This window comes from Letharia columbiana (assembly GCF_014066305.1).
Source record: "Letharia columbiana isolate WasteWater2 chromosome Unknown Sc0000071_s0, whole genome shotgun sequence".
Taxonomy (NCBI): Eukaryota; Fungi; Ascomycota; class Lecanoromycetes; order Lecanorales; family Parmeliaceae; genus Letharia; species Letharia columbiana.
This window is the reverse complement of record NW_023501116.1, coordinates 98,824-119,520: the sequence shown is the minus strand read 5'-3', so window position 1 is coordinate 119,520 and position 20,697 is coordinate 98,824. Positions and strand designations below refer to the sequence as shown.

At 44.7% G+C, this 20,697-nt stretch overlaps 8 protein-coding genes across 8 annotated transcripts; 6 read left to right on the top strand and 2 right to left on the bottom strand.

Moving 5' to 3' along the window:
- Positions 1-2,516: 2,516 nt before the first annotated feature.
- HO173_011980 (uncharacterized protein) lies at positions 2,517-3,716 on the top strand (the record flags this gene model as incomplete). The annotated part of the gene is made up of 3 exons (XM_037313853.1): positions 2,517-2,813; positions 2,884-3,477; positions 3,555-3,716. 3 exons carry the CDS (start codon positions 2,517-2,519, stop codon positions 3,714-3,716), a joined length of 1,053 nt encoding a protein of 350 aa, XP_037159253.1.
- Positions 3,717-3,884: 168 nt separating this feature from the next.
- HO173_011979 (uncharacterized protein) lies at positions 3,885-5,917 on the top strand (the record flags this gene model as incomplete). Its single annotated transcript, XM_037313852.1, has 2 exons — positions 3,885-5,676; positions 5,736-5,917. 2 exons carry the CDS (start codon positions 3,885-3,887, stop codon positions 5,915-5,917), a joined length of 1,974 nt encoding a protein of 657 aa, XP_037159252.1.
- Positions 5,918-7,774: 1,857 nt separating this feature from the next.
- HO173_011978 (uncharacterized protein) lies at positions 7,775-7,984 on the top strand (the record flags this gene model as incomplete). The annotated part of the gene is made up of 1 exon (XM_037313851.1): positions 7,775-7,984. The coding sequence occupies one exon, from the start codon at positions 7,775-7,777 to the stop codon at positions 7,982-7,984; it is 210 nt and encodes a 69-aa protein (XP_037159251.1).
- A 1,581-nt stretch (positions 7,985-9,565) lies between these two features.
- Positions 9,566-9,960, top strand: HO173_011977 (uncharacterized protein; the record flags this gene model as incomplete). Its single annotated transcript, XM_037313850.1, has 2 exons — positions 9,566-9,735; positions 9,780-9,960. The coding sequence occupies 2 exons, from the start codon at positions 9,566-9,568 to the stop codon at positions 9,958-9,960; spliced, it is 351 nt and encodes a 116-aa protein (XP_037159250.1).
- A 2,502-nt stretch (positions 9,961-12,462) lies between these two features.
- On the top strand, positions 12,463-13,110 carry HO173_011976 (uncharacterized protein; the record flags this gene model as incomplete). The annotated part of the gene is made up of 2 exons (XM_037313849.1): positions 12,463-12,659; positions 12,771-13,110. 2 exons carry the CDS (start codon positions 12,463-12,465, stop codon positions 13,108-13,110), a joined length of 537 nt encoding a protein of 178 aa, XP_037159249.1.
- Positions 13,111-13,477: 367 nt separating this feature from the next.
- HO173_011975 (uncharacterized protein) lies at positions 13,478-14,883 on the bottom strand (the record flags this gene model as incomplete). The annotated part of the gene is made up of 3 exons (XM_037313848.1): positions 13,478-13,938; positions 14,002-14,557; positions 14,785-14,883. The coding sequence occupies 3 exons, from the start codon at positions 14,881-14,883 to the stop codon at positions 13,478-13,480; spliced, it is 1,116 nt and encodes a 371-aa protein (XP_037159248.1).
- An 80-nt stretch (positions 14,884-14,963) lies between these two features.
- On the bottom strand, positions 14,964-17,311 carry HO173_011974 (uncharacterized protein; the record flags this gene model as incomplete). The annotated part of the gene is made up of 3 exons (XM_037313847.1): positions 14,964-15,239; positions 15,347-16,945; positions 17,147-17,311. The coding sequence occupies 3 exons, from the start codon at positions 17,309-17,311 to the stop codon at positions 14,964-14,966; spliced, it is 2,040 nt and encodes a 679-aa protein (XP_037159247.1).
- Positions 17,312-18,087: 776 nt separating this feature from the next.
- Positions 18,088-18,933, top strand: HO173_011973 (uncharacterized protein; the record flags this gene model as incomplete). Its single annotated transcript, XM_037313846.1, has 1 exon — positions 18,088-18,933. One exon carries the CDS (start codon positions 18,088-18,090, stop codon positions 18,931-18,933), a length of 846 nt encoding a protein of 281 aa, XP_037159246.1.
- Between the last annotated feature and the right edge of the window lie 1,764 nt (positions 18,934-20,697).

Below are 20,697 nucleotides of genomic sequence, written 5' to 3'. Positions count from 1 at the left end.
ATTTCTTTTTATTATTTCGATATACTATTAATATTTAAAATTTTATTTTTAAGCTTTAATCTAAATTTAATTAAGAAGAAATTAGTCTAATATTTTTAAAAAATAAAGATAAATAAATCTTTAACTTCTCTAGATAAATCTTAAAAATAAATATCTTCTAATCGAAGCGTTATTTAATCTTCTTTTACTTTTTATAAATAAGAAGATAGCGATTTACTAGATCCGCTATTAAATTAAATAAAAACTACTTAAAAAATTCGAAAGTTATATTTCTTAGACTATAAATTTAATAATATTTATATTATTAAATATTAAGATTATCTTTTAAAGATTATATATAATAAATAATTCTAATTTAATTAATAATAAAATATTTATAACTTATAAGAAATTTAATTTCGACTTCGCGAAACTAGCGTAGATACTCTCTCTTATTAATATTTTTATAAAAATATATTCTTTTAAAGCGAAGTATTTTTATCTTAATTAATATATTTATTAGAGATATAATAATAATCGACGTAGATAAATTCTTATTAATTATAAATAATAAGTTAATATTATAAAGCTCGCGATTATAAACCTTTAACGTAATTAATTTATATTCTTATTTTAAATAATAATTTTTAACTTTAATAATTATAAGACGTTATTCTATAATAAAATCTTTTATTAATAAGAAATTCTTAAACTTATTATTAGCGCTATAGCGACTCTTAATATTATCTTTATTTTTTATTATATAATTTAGAGATAAATCTAATATTATAATAATAATAAATCTTTTTCTTTAAAAAATAGAGAGATTAAAATTATAAAAGCGTAGTCTATTAGCGATTAGCTAGCGAATATAAATTATAAAAGATATAATATTATTATAAGATTTAATAATATATTTAATAATAGAACTAATTTCTAAAAAATATTAAAACTTCGAGATATATAAAGTAAATCTATATTCGTTAAGCCTTTAAATATATAAGATATATATTTAAACTAGATTTAAAAAGAAACTCTAATATAATATATACGATATCGACGTCTTAATATAAGTAGCGCTAAGGTCTATAATAGTATTAAATCTAATAATAATATAAGGGAATAGAGGGAGAGTATAAAGATTTTTAATATATAAGTCTCATTTATATAGTATAATAGATAGAAATCTTCTTACTATTCTCTATCTTAATTATCTTTTATTAATATATCTAATACTTAGAGTATTAAGTATTATTATTAAATAAATATAATTATATAAAAGTATTAAGAATATTAAGAGTATTAAATATTTTAACGCTATCTAGAACTTTTAATATCGATCTTCGTATCTTAGTTAATATTAAATAAAATATCGTTAATATAATTTTAGAGTAACTACGTTATATTTATATAGACGTAAGTATAATATTTATTAAATAGAGATATAAATAATTATTATTATTATAGCTATTATTATTACTTATTTAAATAATTTATTATTAAACTTTATTATAAGAGTTAATATTTTAATTATTATTTATAAATTTAATTATAAATTATTTTTATTTTAGTAATATAACTTATTATATATATTTAGAAAATAATTAATATTTTATTTAAAGTCTTTAATATAGTAATAAATTACTAGTAGTCGAAAAGATATAATATTTAATATGAGATTTAGATAATTTTCGAGATATTATTTAAAACGATATTTTTAATCTTACTCGATATTTTATATATAAATTATCGTATTTTAATATCGTCGCGTATAGAATAAACTTATCTCGTTATAGAGCTTTAAGAATTATAAGATTCTATAAATAGATTATAAAGATATAAATTTTTAAAGAAAAGAAGTAAAAGTTAAAAAATTCTAAGTTTAAAAAATCTACGCTACGTAACGGAGCGGAGTAGAGCGAGATTTTAGATATTTAATATTATAATATTATCTCGCTTCGAGTTAAGATTTTAATAGAATAGAGTCGAGTTAAGATAAGATTTTTCTATCGAGATAATAAGATATCTTATTATCTCGTTTAAGTCTATTAATTAAATTAGCTCGAGACTATTATTCTTATAATATCTTTATAGTATCTCTATAATCTCGTAAATATAATTTTATATATATTTAAATTATCTTTCTAAATATCTATATTACGGTCGGCGTACCCTAACCCTAACCGTCCGGAGTTGAACCAAGAGATGCAATAGGAAACTTGGATAAACCCATGAATATGTAACTCATAATGTGACAGTCTTCAAGTCACGCCATCTCGTCAATCACCTCATCCAAATAGGAAGCTATCCTCATAATCTCATACGGAAAGAACAGAAACCTTCGATTGTAGTATCCCCAACGCCACATCGTCAGAGGGTACTCTGCTGACAGCGCATGCTGCTAACGACTCCATGTTGCTGACAGTGCATGTCAACAATCGAGGCAAGAGACGGCCTAGAATGGCTGCTAAGAGGGACTATAATACGGCCAATATTGGCTATTTCTTTTCTACGACTCCCATTATCCTTTCTCAAGCATGCCCAGAATGACAGAACCGCCAGTTCCCCGTCGCATCTTTGTCTTTGATCATCCACGCACTGTGTCTCAGATGTTTCACAGGCTGTTTGCGAACCATGAGGAACTTGAGAACATCTTCCATCCTTTCATAGGCGCTTCTATGTACGGACCTGAAAGGATACAACTCACTCTCAAACACTGCAGTGTTGCAGAAGATGCACAAGAAGATTTAGCCTTAAACGCTCATATGGAGAGAGAGACTTACCAGGTAGCGGCTCAGCGTCTCACAGAGTCAATTGCGACAGCTGAGAAGAAGGTAAATCCCATGACATGCAAGGAATGAGAATGAAGGCCAAGAGAGAATACTGATGGAGCGGCCTGCGTAGGGAAAGATAGCCTTTGTCAAGGATCACTGCTTGTGCCTTCTGAAACACAACAATTTTCGTGACAAGACTCCCGACTCTTTTTACGAGAAACCAAATTCAATGTTAAGCGGTAGAATGAGTAATCCAACATGGATCCCTGATGACCTTTACACATCTCTCTCACCCCTCATTCTTATCCGTCATCCGGCTCGCATGATCCCATCTTTCTACCGTACGCAGGCAGACGTGTTGAAATTGCAAACTGCCGACGAAGATTTCGCAATATACACCAGTTTCCGATGGTTACGCATCATCTTTGATTCTTATCGAGAGTTCTACTCGGAGAACGATGATCTCGTCCCTCCATACTCCAGCTGCAGTACGATCGACGGCACGAAAGAAAAGCCCATCTGGCCACTCGTAATAGACGCTGAAGATGTGGTATACAGCACTCAAGCCATTGTGTCAAAACTTTGTGACATCTGGCATATCGATTCGAGCGGGGTTCAGTATTCATGGAAAGCTACTCCAAAGGAAGAACGGCCTAAAGACAAGATAATGTGTGGATTCTTTGACACGCTTCTGAGCTCTACGGGGGTGATACAAGGGAACAAAGTACGCTCCAATCCTACCAAAATCTTACCGTGACCCTTCATTTCTTAACGCTGACTCAAGTGCTTTTGCTCCGCTAGCGTGACGACAGGTCTTTGGACATTGATGAGGAAACGGTGAAGTGGAGGGCGGAATTCGGAGAACAAGTGGCTGCTGATCTGAGGCGGTTTGCAATAGCTGCGATGCCAGACTATGAATACTTGAGGCAGTTCTGTCTTTGTGCCGCTCGAGGTTATACTTAGATTCTCAACTTCTGAGTCTACTGACCACCTCAGTTTGATATGCATAAAATATACTAAAATAAATCAAAGGAGGCGGAGAAAAAAATCAAAAAATCTTGATGCCAAGGATTCCAAGAGGTTTTGTTTTGTTGCATGTGCCGGAAAGTGCCGGGTTCGCTCGCAAACGGCATGTTTCTGATTGGTGGAGATGGTGACGTAATCATGCATGAATCACTCCGAGGACCCCGCAGCGGAATTAACGAATTCATCTACATTCGCCTCTCACTTCTCCTCTCCTTCTTTCTTACACCAAAACCACTCTTTCCTCTTCATCAGCCCCCATTCCCACCATCACTGTATAATCAATTCACATCAAATACTACTATGGCAACACAAACAGCAGGCCATGGCCAAGCCAACGGCAAAGAGTTCGCTGGAAAGTTCAGGACTTACGAGGATGACCGTAACACTCCTAGCCAGGACACCCTTTACTGCACCAGCAATGGAGTTCCAATGCCTCACCCATACGAGACTCAACGTGCTGGTGTCAATGGCCCACTCCTCCTACAAGACTTCCACTTGATCGACCTCATTTCCCACTTCGACCGAGAGCGTATCCCCGAACGAGTCGTTCACGCCAAGGGTAGCGGTGCACATGGTACCTTCAAGTGCACCAAGCCTCTTGATGATCTCTGCATTGCCGATGTCTTTGCTAAGGCAGGCAACGAATGCCCAGTCACTGTCCGCTTCTCAACCGTTGGTGGCGAATCTGGATCTCACGACTGCGCTCGAGACCCTCGAGGCTTCTCCGTCAAGTTCAGGACTGAAGAAGGGAATTGGGATATGGTGGCCAACAACACACCCGTTTTCTTCCTGCGTGACCCCGCCAAGTTCCCTCACTTCATCCATACTCAGAAGCGCGACCCAGCCACACATCTCAGCGGCAGCGATGACAGCACGATGTTCTGGGATTACCTGTCTCAGAACCCAGAGTCCATCCACCAAGTCATGATCCTCATGGGCGACCGAGGTATCCCGGACGGCTACCGCTTCATGCACGGATACGGTGGACATACCCTCAAACTTGTCAACAAGGCCGGTGACTGGGTGTATGCTCAAATGCACATGAAGTCCAAGCAAGGCACTAAATTCATCACCCAAGAAGAGTCTGCCAACTACTCTCCCGACCATTCCCAGAAAGATTTGTTTACGGCCATTGAGAAAGGCGACTGCCCTTCATGGTCAGTCGAGTTCCAGACAATGACCGCCAAGGAGGCTGAGCAGCTGTGGGAGGAGCAAAAGATCAACGTCTTTGACTTGACACACATCTGGCCTCACAAGCAATTTCCTCTTCGTGAGGTTGGCGAGTTCACGTTGAACGAGAACGCAAAGAACTATTTCGCCGAGATTGAGCAGGTTGCGTTCAACCCAGCCCACATGCCACCAGGCATTGAGCCATCTGCAGACCCCGTCCTCCAGAGCCGCCTTTTCTCCTACCCAGACGCTCATCGTCACAGAGTCGGAGTCAACTACCAACAGCTCCCCGTCAACTCGAGCCGAACTAGCCACCGCGTTGCCAACTTCCAGCGTGATGGCAACATGGCGTTCTACAATCAAGGATCCCGTCCCAACTATCTATCCTCCATTGAGCCCATCAGCTTCCGCGAACGCTCTGTCGATCTCGACAAAGTCCACGGCCAGTTCATCAGCTCGGCAGTCACCTTCCTCTCTGAAATCAAGCCCGAAGACTTCAACGCTCCGCGTGCCCTATGGGAGAAGGTCTTTGATGACAAGGCCAAGGCCCGCTTCGTCTCCAATGTCTCTGGCCATATGTCCACATGCCGCTACCCAGAGATCATCAAGCGCCAAATCGCCATCTTCCGTCACGTGTCTGACGACCTCGCCACACGCTTGGAGAAGGCCACTGGTATCAAGGGCTACGAGGGAATCGCCAACATGCGATTCAATGGAACACATAATGGTAAGTCTGAGCTCTTTTTTTCATGAAACCGTCCGGTACTTGACGCTAACATCGTACAGGCATGGCTTCGGACCCCAAGCTTCGTCACGCCAATGGCATGAGTGGCAAAGTCAGCTCCAGCGCACACGACCACAACGGTGCACCGATCAAGGGAACGCACAAGGCCGATAGCATTGACCATGCTGGCACCAATGGCACAAGGGTAAATGGGGCTGCTACCAACGGTGCTAATGGCCACTGATTGGTCTCTCTCTTTCAGGTTAGAACGTGCTATGCTGGGGCTACTCGAAATGAATACATCATGAAGCTGTAGCTGCGGCTAGGAGAACTGGGAAAATTGTATATAGCATTGATGACTTACAATTGGATCTGATGTTACGCCTACTACACTCGCCGCACTTTTTCATGTGAGATGTTGCTTGCTACTATTAGTGTCTCCTCGGACGTGGAAATCTTTGTCTTGTTGATCGCAACTAACTCACGACTACTACTCATTGGCAGTTCCCCATCTTCGAATTTAGAATCGGTCCGACTTGCGAACTCTTCTTGACCGACGATGATTCGATAGTCGAGAGGAGCACAGTAGGTATGTTCGAGCCTTAATAAGTAATTAGACTCCGTCCTTACCCTCACTGACGACTCTCTACCCTTATACTTTCCACACCGCGGTTTCTTTCGCTCCTCCGGAGTCGAGGCCCTATAATCCTCATATTAACGCTTGTGTGCTCATGGGAAGTAGATTCATCATGTTTTCATGGGTCGGGTCGCGACTCCTGCTCCTCATCTCGATTGCCACGGACATTTACCCGCGAGGTCGAGCACTTAATAATTTCTACTGTGGGGCCTTTCGTCCGATGAAAGCAGTCACAGGCGCAGGCGCAGGCTCATATCTAAACCGACCAATCATCGTGCAGAGATCGATGATGATGACCCGTCTTCCCCCAGGTCGTTGGGAGCGAGCTCCGTGGGCGGTAATCAGAGGGTTAGGGATGTGGGCAGAGGTGGATTGGCGCAGTGGGGGAAAGGAATGAACGCGATTTTACGGTCAGGGCTGGCGCAGAATGCCAACGATAGTTGAGATGTATGTCGTCTCCCTGCTGTGAGTGAAATCTGTCGTCTCCACGTCGTACAGAGCAAAAGAGGATGGGTTGGTGCGGTGATTTGTGCAGGCGTATAGTACACGTGCGCGTTCGCACTCGTGTGGTTGCGGGTGGCTTTTCGTAGGTGTCGTCTGGATCTTTCTTCTTTGTTGACTAATGACTTCGCAAAGAGATAAGTCAATGCGACGATGAGCCTTCTCGTCGTGAGCATTCATCCTTGGCCTGGTACTCAAACCTCTCCGGTAGACGAGTTGCTACAGGCTATACGCCAGGCTGACCGAGTCGCCAGCCAGCGATTATGTCATATTGATACCTAGGGGACTGTCACATGAGCTCATGTCCACCTTCACCATCTGTGATTTCTGTTGCGAGGTTGGGTATACACATTCTCCCGTTAAGTTCCCCGGAACACTATCCCGCAGGCTGGCGCGAAAACTCGTCCGCCCCGTTCGGAAGTGTCGGACTCCGTCTTCTGGATGATTCCTTACGAAGGGATGGGTGGGTTCTCACCGGCCTGCGGGGCGTACCCCCTTCCCCCTTCCCAGGTCAGACTACCTGCAGGACCAACCATATGCGAGGCGTCGTGTCCCTCCCAAAAGGGCAATCTGCAGCCCCGTCGAGTCGCAAAGCCAATCATCGTACGGAGATCGAATGATGACTAGATACCTCCAGACTGTTCGGTGGAGTTTTGTAGGCGGGGATAAGAGGGGGACTTATGTGAGCAGAGCAAGAATGGCGCCGTGGGAGGAAAAAAAGGGGGGGGAAGCAAGAATCGGATTCGATTGCATAGGAGATGCCTTGTCTTCTAGACCACGATGGGAGAATTTTCCCTGTCTGAAAGCTCACCAGCCGTCTCTACTACCTTTGCATCAGCGTCGAACTACAACCTTTCCCATAATATTTGCGCACGTCTTATCTGGATGGCGGAACCTGTCTCGGCAGCCGTAGCGTTGAGCTTGCTAACGTAGCCTCACGGGATACACTCGAGTTCCCAAGATATGGCAGCCTCCTCAAGATCCAAGCCAAACCTATGGCACATGGCGCTGTCGAAGCTGCCTGAAGAAAAGCAAGTCGCTTTGCGATCAGGGTTCGGTTCGTCAGAAAAGTCCGACGTGCACGCTCTGACAGCTGTAGTAACCCAAGTGCGGCAGCGAGCGCTCTTGGAGCGATGGAAGATCAAATCGCACCATGGGGAGGTTGCTGTCTGAGATGACTTTGATAAAATAGCATCATGGGTTAACAAGTTCATTGCAATCGGAGACAGTGCTGTGTAATACGACCCAACACATGCCGCCCTTCCGTTGGCAGCCTTTCGTCTCGTGCTGCAGGTATGATCGTCAGCGTTCTTTTGTTTGGTATTCCCTGTGGCTGTGGGCCCTAAAAAGCACTCTGATCTCAGCCGCAGGTCTTCGTAAACGACAGCAGTAGAGCTGCCGAATTTGCAAAAGGGCTCAAAAGAGTGGCTCTCTAGATCTATGATTGCGCTTTACGGGAGACACTCTACCTGAAAGAGTCTCACGGGGTCCAAAAGCAACTGGCAAACAACATTGTTCGACTTTACATGACGATTCTAGATTTTACGTCTGGGGCCAGAACATTCTTCGAGACGAAAACGATTAGCAAGTTCTCACCGAGCCCTAGCTTTTTGGAACATAAACCTAACACTGTAGTTATAGCAAGTATGATTTTCAGTGTAGTCAAATCCCGGGACGAAGTTATAGCTTTGCTGCAGCCCGCAATTGGCCTCGCGACATATTTACCACGTCCGGCCTTATTGACTCCCAGATGCAATCGGAGTTATCCACGAATATCAAAGACATCCCGCAATCGTTACTACGGTCGCGTGCCTGGCTCCGACAACAGCTCAAGGAGACCGAGAAAATAGCAGGAATTTTGGTCTCCAACCACAAAGAGACGACCTCACGCTTCGACACAATCGACGAGTGCGCTAACCAAGACCATCGTCTCAGGATACTCCAATGGCTATCGTCAGTCCCGTACAGGGAGCACCATCGAAAGGGGTTCGACGAATTACTAGATACCACGGGTCTGTGGTTTCTCAAAAGCCGGACATATAGAACATGGATGTTTTCTCATGAAGCTGCTGTGATGTGGCTTCACGGAGCACCTGGTACGAGAAAGAGTAAGCTAACGTAAGAGCCCGAGTGTAGCTGAATATGTCAAGTCCACTGTCTGCTTCATGATGATCGAAGATACTGGGACCTCGCACGCTCACTAGATCCCTGGCTCTGCAAAGTGCTCTCGAGGAATGTGGAGATGGATCACCGGTGCTGTACTTCTACTGCTCTCGCACTGCCGCAAAACCCGAGGGTGCTCGTGCGGAGGACATTTTACGCTGTCTGGTCAAAGAAATAATCGACAGGAAACGCTGGTCACGAAATAGACCAGGTACCCGAATACATTGCCCAGAAATACGAAGCCGCAGAAAAAAAATCGATTTTGCCTCTGGCAGGTTGACGGTCGCTGAATGTCGAACAAGTGTTGCTAGGTTCGCGAATGACCACCAAAAGTTTGTATATCTTTGTTGACGCCTTGGACGAACTGGAAGAGCGTGCGCAACGTGATCTGTCAAACACCGCTCGGAGCGAAGCAGCAGCGCAGGGTCACCGAGCCGTCGTCGAAACCCTGCTTGATGCTGGAGCGGAGATCCAACCGCAGGAACCCGGACCACATTGTCCTTCTCGGATCCGAGCGAGCGAAAAAGCAATTTCGGTCGGTGCGCCTGTACCAGCGCTCTCGTCTAAAAGCGTGAGGCGACTTTTCGAGCGATGTTGAGATTTCTTGCCGAGAGCGAGCCACAAACTGGATACGCGACAGTGTTCCGTTCTTTAGATGTGGATGGCTGTGAATCTTTCAATCTCGAAGGGTTACTGAAAGCTCTAGAACGAAGCGATAACTCGGATGGGAGAATCTCATCCGAAAGGAGAGATAAACGATGGTGAGATGGCGCCAATCGCTATGTCCTCGGCTAAAATTCTTCAGCGGGTTCGCTGGGAGGTTGTCGTTGCTGAAGAGAATTGTGAAGGAGTGGCGGAATGAAGACTTCGTCAGTCGGATTTTGGCAAGAGCGGATGTGATCATCAGTGAGCGGAAGGAGAAGCTCGCAGAGGAGCTCGGAAAATTGCAACTTAGCGACCGGGGGGAAACGGGCACGTGGCGGTAATGATTCCATGAGGGTTTGAGGTCAGCGCGTTGAAACCTCCTTGTGTTTGTTCATGGATAAAGTAGCAATCCATGGATGATTTCCTTACTCGTGATGTTATAGTAGCCACCTGACAGGCAATTAAATATCAATAGCGTGTGTCTTCCATTGATCAAAATAAATTACCTGTGATTAATAGGTCTTCTTTGGGGAAAGTCATTGCTACTATGTATGACTTACTTCCTGGACTTCATCCTACCGCCTCAACTACCCCCCTTGCTACTACTACTACTACTACCCTCAGTACTCTCTGTACTATCATTAATTAAACTATGTGGATGATTCAAGAAGACGATGCGAAAGGTTTGGTTCCTAACGTTGAAAGACAACGTACGGCGGACTACTTCGATCGCTGCTTGATTACGAGCGGCTGATATTGTCGATGGAGGGAGAAGGATACTGGAGAGCTAGAAGGATATGTGCACGCAGTGAGATATGTATGCTGCTGGTGTTGAATTTGAGAATGGCGAATGAAAGGTCTCGGCTTGATCATTAAATACATCCAAAATTCGACATAGCTTGAAGTAGTGTTGTATTGGTTTGAACTTCGTAGGCGACGACGTGGGATCCACAGGTGACATGTTTAATTCATCGGGGGTATGTGCATTTGGGTGGATAGTATAAGTCAGTATGCTACCCATAGATAATTATTCTAATCTATTCTGTTCTATTCTTCGATGAGATATATCCACCGATAACATGCACTACATAGCTATAGAATGACAGCGGTCGTTCGTTCAGCCACTCGAAAAAAAAGTCCGCGTGCAGCCTCGAGTCCGCGTTCAGCACCGCGCTCAATTGGAAACGCTCTCGCATATCGAGAACGCCGTGCAATTGATCAGCTTGACCTCGACATCTTATAAACGGTAGACGTAGGTAAATCGGCGGGACCGGATCCCCGTACACACACGTCCCGGGCCGGCAGCCGTAGAGGTAACCCACACTTCCGCAGAGCCGTCTGGCTGTTGGCACGTCCCGTGTGAAAAGGCCGTGTAATGTATCATTGTCTTGACGTCGCGTACGTTGTACATCATCGACACATATCTTACCAATCACCGTCTTCGTCTTCCACCCCTAAGCGTCCAAGATTGATGATGCGTCGTCGGTACTGGAATACAGACCTGGAATGGAATAGCTGCTTACCCGCGAGAGATCGGAGGATTGAAACTCTTGGCCAGATGAGCGGAGATCTCGTGACTAGATGCAAAGAGCGGCGCAACGCTCGCCGAGAGCAGTGGTGGCATTGTGTGTACGCTCCACGCTTGGTGTGTTTTATTATCTTGACAGCGAGCATGCCAGTCTTTCTGCTTCCTGTCGCGGAGGTTCGTTGGGGGGAGGCAAGGAACCATTTGATCCCATTTTCTTACGGACGCTTTGGAGATGACATGGTTCTCTGTTGCTTCTTCAATGAGCGCTTCGATTTCATGTATCCGTGCAATAAGACCCTTGTTTCATGGTCTTCGAAATTGATAATCAGCTCGCGAGATCGCATGGTATGCCGTCAAGCTTGACTGATGTCGTACGTACACATCCCTAGCATTCGGAACCTCTCGCTGGGTGGGTGCGGAAACTACCATTGTGGAGACAGCGACCGTTCGAAACTTGCACCACGTCGCGATCGGTGAGCATGGCTTGTCTCAAATTTTCGAATGGCACCCATTCTTTTTTTTTCTTGAGATTCTCGTTCTCAGATCGATTCTTTTCGCAGCCTCGTGGCACGAGCCTGATGGTGCCTTGTGTGCGCATGTCCGGACTCTATGCAGGTACTGTTGCATTGCATGTACATATCTGCGGAGCTGAAGGTGGTTGCGCACGTCATTCGGATGACACACGATGTGTAGTGAGCCTTCCCTTGGCTGGACACTATATGCTTTATGGAAAGTAAAAGCCTTGACACTACTGCATGTTGTATGGATTACACTCTCTCTTCTCCAGTGGGGGAAAGACGGTGCACCGTTCTCATCCGCCTTTGTGCCGTGTACCGCACGGTTGAGGCCCGCTCCAGGCGGTGCGTACATATTGAGTTCAGCTTCAGCTCTGATGCCTACCGATGGCCCCCACGGACGGTTTTAGTATTCGCTAAGCGTTCAGCGCGCCTTGCCTGATCCGGCAAAACTTGACGAAATGTTCCTAACCGTGCATGCTAGAGACGCACTGGACACAAGATTTGACTGCCGAAAAAAACTCGTAGCTGGCATACCCCCAAAGTTAGGTATTGCCGCGCCTCTGTGTACGTTCTTTCATGTTGTTGTGATCGCATGGGATCCGGACTAGGGGCCTGCGAGAGCGGAGATGAGAGAGTGTGGTGAATGGTCAGCTGAGCATTGGGTTTGCGTCGCTTTCTCACAAAGCATGTCAGGCTGAGCGGAGGAGATCTATATAAACCCCAGCGAGGACCGTGGATTTTCGGATTCCACGGTACAACTTTTATTCACTCGTCAAGTCCCGAAACATATAGCGAACATGTGGTTCACTACTACATTACTGTCGATCCTCACTTTGGCCACGGCCTCGCCCATGGGCTCCATTCAGCGTCGCGTCAACAAAGAAGTCCTCTTCAATACCAACCAGGCGTTCAGCCTACAGCCTTCGAACAGCCCAGTCGTCAGTCTCTGGGGCGGCATCGATACCTACTTCCAAGGCGACGGTAACTTCGTCGTGTCAGTCTTCCCTCTCACCTCCCCGCCCATCTCTCTAGTTAATAGTCAAATTATCCTTCATCTCACACTCCCGTCAATTACTTCCTTCCCCGTAATCTGACGATGCAACAGCTACAACGGCGATGCAATCTGGTCCAGCGGCACAGCTGGGCACAACTGTGAATCGGGCGATACCTGCCGCCTAGCCTGGCAAGGCGACGGAAACCTCGTCGTCTACATCAACGGTGCCGCTCTCTGGAGCTCTGGCACTGCGGGCAGGGGCTTGTTACTCACGTTCACGGCGCAAAGCTATGCCATGGAAATTACCGGCGTCGAGAGCGAGGGTAGTGCGCCGATTCTTTGGAGGACGCCCGAGACGGGGAATCAGCCTGATCCGGGCCCTGGGGGGCCGGGGGTGTGTGATGGTGCGAGTTGTTTCTCGTGTGATGACTGCGTCGTTTCTTCGGAGTGAAGGTGGGGAGGTAGAGTGGATTCAGGGGTACAGATAGGACATTGTTAAGATGGATAATGGTATTGAGTAGAAGGCTGGATGAGATGGGAAGTGTTGTGGACAGTACGCTTAGGATATGTATACATTTTCTTACTGAGATACAAATGAAAATCCAAAAAATTGCAAACATCTCCCTTGTTCTTGCGCTCCATATTTGCGTTTGATTTGAAGTGGGTTGCTGATAATGAATATGATCCATCTCACCGCTTGGCCTGATGATGCGCGAGCACCACTATGCACTTGTCAAAGACGGTTAGCGTCTTCTCCTTTGTTGTTCAACATCTTCAAGTGAACCGTCAGCTCCGTGGAGTCTGTTAAATTCGTCACCTCAGACTTTCATGTCTATAATGCTTGCATGCCTTGCCAACGCGAGTCCCTTCCCAGTGATCTTCATAGCAGCTGCGGCAGCCCTCAGGTTCTCAGTCTTGTCATCCGGTCCCTTGCCTGCTATAATTTTCATCTGCTTCCAATGGTCTTGCGAACGCTTTGGCACTGAGGCCATGGCTGCGTGTAGAAGCTCCTGAACCCGGAGTCGATCTGCCTCGGACGGCACAATCCCAGATAATGTTTTCGATTGCGAACGATGACGTGCCAGGCCCAGGGGCGTTCTGCTTCGGGCCAAGTCTGTGACTGCAAGCGGATATGCGTTCCTCTGGAGCAACATGTCTACGGTGGCTGGAGAAGCGTTCAAAGCGGCTAAATGAAGAGGTCTCCAACCTCTGCCACAGGCTGAATCAACCTTTGCACCTTTGCTGAGCAGAAACCGGGCAATATCGTCATGGTCGAATTCTACAGCGAGGTGAAGAGGCTTGCTTCCCGGAAATGGTCACAGTGCCTCAGCCCAGTACCCACTGTCGACGAGAAAGTGAGTGTCAACCTTGTTGTACTCTGTCGAACCCATCTTTTCTTCGATTGAGGCGCCTAAATTCACCCATTGTTGAACTATTGCTGCATGTCCATAATCAACCGCGATGTGAAGCGGCTTCCAGCCGAAGCCGTTCTCAGCGTTTACATTCGCTTTGTGGGAAAACAACAGGTTGACTGTGTCAGTACTTCCAGCACGAGAAGCCCGATGAAGCGGCTCTTCGCCACGACCGTCTTTGGAGGTGACACATGATTCACGCTTACACCGAAGAAGGCAATCAGTTGCTCCAAAGTGACCCGCTGCAACGGCTAGGTGGAGTGGCGTCTCTTTTTGGGCTGTCGTTGCCTTGCTTGGCATTTTCCGGTCAGCCAGTTGCTCGATGACTAGAGTTTGGCCGTGGTGAGCGGCAGAATGCAAGGCTGTCCAGCCATCACTGTCCTTTCCTTTGAATTTGGCCTTTTGGCGCAGCAATAATGTCACCATCTCAGGATTCCCACTTTTCGCAGCTAGAATTGCTGGCTTATATGCATCGTTCTTGAGACCCTTCAGAGTAGCCCCTCAGTCAAAGAAGCCTTCAATCATGCGTACACATCCAGTCTCAATTGCGCCAAAGAAAGCAGCAACAAATTGGTATCTGTCGGCCGTAGAGTGAGTCGAGCGAGTGACAAATCTACTACTTCCCGGTATCCTGGCTAGTTTTTCATTGGAGTTTTCGGGTCACCATCCCGTCTCTCGGACTGAGCGCCATAGTCGAGTAGTGAGTTGCATACGTTCGGGAAACCACGAGAAGCGGCCACATGAAGGGCTGTCTGTTGCGATGCGTCTCTTGCCTCGACGTTGGCCTGTCTTTGTAGGAGAAGCATCACCATGTTGGCATGAGAGGCCCACGAAGCAAGATTAAGAGGTGTCAAGCAGCTCGAACCTTGAATGTTAACAGCGGCACCTCTGTCTAGAAGGGCCTTTGCAACAAGGAGATGTCCGTTTTGGCAGCGTGATGTAGCACACTCATATGCTGCGAGTCTAGATGCTGATGCGAACGACGATGGTCCAGAAGCAAATCGACAATGTTGTGGTGCCCCTGTACCGAAGCTTCGATCAAAGCATTACGTTTTGTCTCACTGTGGACAGCTTCAATGTGGGCTCCATTGGCGAGCAGCTTCTCCACAATTTCCCCCAGACCATCACTTGCAGCTCGTACCAGCAGCGGGGAACCATCTGGCCCGGGCTTGTTAACAACAAACTCAGAGGGATTGAGCGCTGGAACGACCGCAGAGGTGCTTGAGGCAGCTGTATTGCCAAGAGGGAGACCAGTCTTCGTTCCTGAGGACCAACTTGGGTGTCTTGAAAAGGCCCGCCAACTACCTCGACGCTCTCTAGAGGTGTCGGAGACTGCGTCATTGTTCCTCGTGTCACTGAAGCCGCCGTAGCGTGCTCATGATACGAGTCTATCTGTAAAAATGCGTTCGTTGAGGGCAGAAGACTATCATGAGACTTTGAGGATCCGAGCGGTTTCCTCCGTATAGGATACACGGAAGAAAGCGGAGGTGCTGGAAATGTGGTACCGCGAGCGTCAGAGTGAGTTGACGATGGTGTGAATGCAGAGTCCGCGGTCCACACAGATGAACCTTTACTGAATAAGCTTGGATCCCGACTGTTTGGAGCAGAGTCTGCTGTATTTGCTGTCAGGAGAGATACCCTGCTCATGTTATCGGTGAGACGAAGGCCAGCCTTGGATTGCGAATGATGCATTAATAAGACTCCGGCATTTGGAACGCTTGGACTATATGCGCTAGGTGGAGCTGTCTCTACGGCGGTGACGGAAGGTCTGATTGCCTCCTGATCAGTATGATTGCGACTCCCGTCCTCATTTTGCGATACAGTCGCACATATCACGTCATTTGACAGCCGAGGTGGTAGCTCGCTGTCGTTGTTCGTCGACTCCTTTGATTGCCAAACATCGTCCATCAGTTGTTGTGGAGGCAATTCTGGCAGCGATCGCGCAGAGCCTGTCTCTTCCCGAAATGATTCCGCTGATAACTTTGGTACACCCCAAGCATCTCGAGGTAAAGGAGTGGGAGTAGCGCCAAATGTTTCATGAGGGAGCACATTCGGAACGCTTTGTGACACTGGATGGCTCGTCTCTTGTAGCTGCCCACTGACCAGTAAGCTGGCATTTTGTGTAGTAGACGTGTCTGCTTTCTGGGCATGGGCAATCTTGAGTCCATTCGCGGGAGACGGTAATGTGCCATTTCTTCGTGGTAGATCGGTCTTTTTGTTTGTGTCATGGATAGCAAGAAATTCTTCGTAGGCGGACGGTATAGCGGACGATTGGTCTTGGGAGGCGGGAGGCACATTCGTCGTCGTCACTTTTGCTAAATGGCTCCCCTGCTCTTCCTGCGGCTTTCGCCGTATGGTATATGCTTGTCGGATCGCGAATGCTCGAGCGGCAACGTGCCGGAACGACGCGGCTGATCTTCCAGGAGCCGACGGCGTGCATCTTGGGTCCTGTCGGCTTTTCAACTCATCTCTGAGGACATCGCTTGCGTACACTTGAAGCGTGGTCAGGGTAAATTGTAGCAAACCGCCGTGCTCACGCAACTCTGCCAGATGCCCCTTGAGAGCATCCACATTGAATACGAATTTTGCCTTCAGCCAGCTATCCCCCAATGAGCCGTTGGAAGTCCAGTTGTAGCCAGTTATAGGACCAATGGCAGTATTCTTCTCCGTAACCTTATGTAAGGTCGCCTCCAGATCTTTCATTGACTCGTTGATTAGGCTGAGCGCTTTGCCGACGTTCAGCAACTGTAGTCTCAACTCGCTGGACGCCTCTTTCTCTTGGTTCTCCAGCCATTGTTTGATGGTTTGGGCGGAGATATAGGAGACGTCGCATCGGGCCTCGATAGATCGCACTGTGCTATTGACTCTTTGTAGCTTGTGTGGATGTGTTTCAGGATTTTAGCGATCTCAAGGCAAATTATGGAAAGGGCGACGGCGGTGCCGATGGTGGAGAAGATGGTCGCTGGATCCATGACTGAGAGAGAGGAGGAAGGAGGAAGGAGGAAGGCGTGAGAAGCAGAGGTCGTACGTTTGTATGTTTCGAGACTGCATGCACTACTGAGGCGAGGGAGCCACATCCTCTGCTGCCTGCTGTCGGGACTCCATCCATGGCCATCTGGTATCTGCTCTTGAACTCATGGCTTCCATCTCCGGTTTTAATGGAGGCGAGAATGATGAGGCATTAGAGAAGAGGCCCATTGGCTGCCGCATCTGCGTCCATGTCAGATAGTAAGGAGCCATTATTGAAATTGTAGGCGGACTACCACGCGGGTTCCAGAACTCGTCGTACACCCTAGCGCCTAATTTGGACTAGGGTGTACGACGAATTCTGGAAGCCCGCGTACCTACTTAAAGTTAGGGGTGCTTCGCCCGAGGTATTACTCTATTATGTTAGCGGCCGAGGGGTAGGGCTACTTCCGCATTGGAAACACTAAATTATGAAAAATGTTATGAAAAATGTTGCTAAAGATCACTAATGTAACGCTCGCTCGCGTTCGAATTTTAGAACGATAGAATTAGATCGCTTACCAGAGAGCTTAGGAAATGATAACCTACCTATTTCATTATCAATTATTACATACCAGTATATGATAACAGCGCGTAGAAAGACTTGCCATGAGCCAATAAGACAGCTGGCGACGAAAGAACGAGAGGCTCGATCGTCACAAGTATAACCAATCCGAGGCAGCAGCCTCGAAAGACCCATCAGCTGATAGAGGCGCAGTGCAGAAAGATCAGAAGATCGACGTCGTTGTCTATCTAGACTGCACTCAGGGAGGAGCTAACGTTGTGGTGGTGAGAACTATTGCCTAGCGCAAAAACAAGGTCGCCCTATTCAGGCGTTAAGAAATGGAGATGTTCGAAGGATTCTTGGGGGCCAAATAATCTTTCCCGAAAATATATAAGCGATTTACATGAAAACTTGGAGCCCGCTGTTTCCTTCATCATTTGTTCCCAGGACTTTCCCTGCACTGACCCAGGACCTACTCGCGGCCTGCCCATCACCAAGAACAAACATGTTCAGGCCACCGGTATCTAGTCTCAGCACCATACATCTCGCATTACTGCTCCTCACCACTCCTGCTACTAGCGACCCCTGCACCTTCAACCACACCGCAGCGTGCGACACCCAACAGATTTGCACGCCCATCGAGTACACCAAATGCCTAATCGCGCACAATTCCATCACCGCCTCAATAGCCTGCATCGGCGAAGCCAACAAGCTGCTGACAAACTGGTGGAATGAACCCCCCACCAACCCAAATACCTGCAACACCAAAAATCCCGACGCGGACGACGACACCAACGACATCGACAACTTCCTCGTATCATTCGGGCAGGAGTTTGTCAAGGCGGCCGATAGCGTCAGTTGTAATTGCAGCCCGGGCGGCGCGATCAGTGATTGCCAAATGGACTGGACGGACGACGCGGCCTTCGCAAAGTGCCTTTGTCAGGATGGAGTGTCGAATAATGACCTGAGGTGCTTGCATAGCTGTTTGCAGGCGACGGGGGTGGAGTACTGTTTGTCGGATTTCTGTAATGCAGGAGCAAAGGCGGGGACTTTGTTCGATCAGGCGGTGTTGGGGTCGTGCAAAAATCCTACGAACGAGGCGGCGTCGGGTGGTGATTCAGGTACCGCGGACACCTCTGATGCACCTGCGGCTGCCACTTCTGTGGCCGCTTCTTCCTCAGCTCCATCCAGCACCGTGAGTTCGAGCAGTCCAGCTGCTACAGCCAACCAAGCGGCGTCTCCTTCCACCACTTTGCCGTCACCGAGCCCAACAAAATCTGGATCTGAAGCAAGGCGTATAAAAGCAAGTGAATTAGGATACTTGTTCTTGATTATATACATCGTACGTTGATAGTTCGGAGAATGTAATTAATATTGGCCTGACCCTATATATTTTGGATTGAGGACCCAACTCTATATAACTTCCAAATTCACGCTCGTCATATGGTTCGGCACCTTGCTTCGAACTTCCATTCAACACGTCATCGTCTGCCCAAAGATCAAAGCCGTGAGCTCTCAACACACAGCACAACGCCGTCGACACGCAGCCACACCACTCTAGCATAGAGACAGAGGGTCTCACCAGTTCGCCCTGCGAACTCACCTACATGATTGTGTGACAACTTCGGGTTACAGCTCGGCAGGGGTGAAAAAAAGTTCGGCAGGGGTGAGTAGATGCTAAGATTAAATTCCTCTTAATTAAAAAAAATTTTTTTATTTATATTTTAAAACCCCTTGGGGGGGGGAAAAAAAATTTTTTTTTATTTTTTTTTTTTTTTATAAAATTTTTATAAAAAAAAAATAAGAAGCTAATATTTAGTATATAATAATTTATATAATAATTTATTTATTATAATTATTAAATAATAAAGAGTTACTTACTTATTATTAATTAGAAATAAGTTTAAGTCTATAAATTAAATTTATAAGAAGTAATTAATTTTTAAATCTAATTTCGAGATTAAATTCGACTCTCGAAGAGTAAAAATATTTTAATTTAAGATTTACTTAAAATATAAGATCGAATTTTAAAGTTCTTAAATTATTTGAAAGCGTAAATTTTATTCTATAATTTAAAAAAGAAGTTAAAAGATTTTAATAGGAAAAAGAGAAGTTATATTAATACTAAGTTTAAAGAGAGTTAATTAACTTTAAATTAATTTAAATTTAATTAATAAGAAGTTATTTTTAATTTCTAATATACTTTATAGTTTTTATTTTATTTTATTTTTATTTTTATAATTTATAGAATTTTTATTAATTCTACGAATTTTATAATTTTACGATTTTACGATTTTTTAATAAGAGAGATTTATAAATTTAAATCGAGGATAAAGTAAAATAGTTTCGAAATTTATTAAAGTTATTATTACTCGACTATTTAAGCTTATATAAAAATATATTCTTAATAGAGTAAATAAGTTTTTAATAAGTAATATTTGAATTACTTACGCTTTAATAATTATAAAATTAAATTTAGAAATTCTTCTTTTATCTAAAAGCTCTAATTTCGCTCTATAATTAAAAATAAAAAAGTTATTTTATATATTAATAATATATATCTATTATTTTTTAATTAGAGCTATTTAACTATCGAGCGAACTTTAATAAGCGATATTTAAATTTCTTACGATATATAATTATTAAATTAAATTTAAAAGTCCTTTTTCTTTCTAAAGGCCTATATTTTATTCTATAATTTAAAAAAAAAACTTAAAATTTAATAGAAAAAAGAAAAGTTATTCTAAAATTAAATAATATATATCTATTTATTAAGCGAACTTTAATAAGCGATTTTTTTTAATAGTTATAAACGTTAATTTATTTATTTATAATAATTTAATCGATTTAATTAAAGAGCGTAGTAACTTTAAATTTATAATTAATTATATATATAATTTTAAAATTTTTAAAATTAGCTCTATCTTATTCTTTTATATATATTAAAAATTATATAATAAAAGATTTAAATTAAAAGAAGATATTCTTAATAGCTATTACGCGTATAGCTTCTATCTATTAAACGTATATATTCTTTATATTTAAATTATATCTTCGAAATTTAGTCGTTAACTCTCGATAGAACTAGTCTATTTAAATTTAAGCGTATTATAAG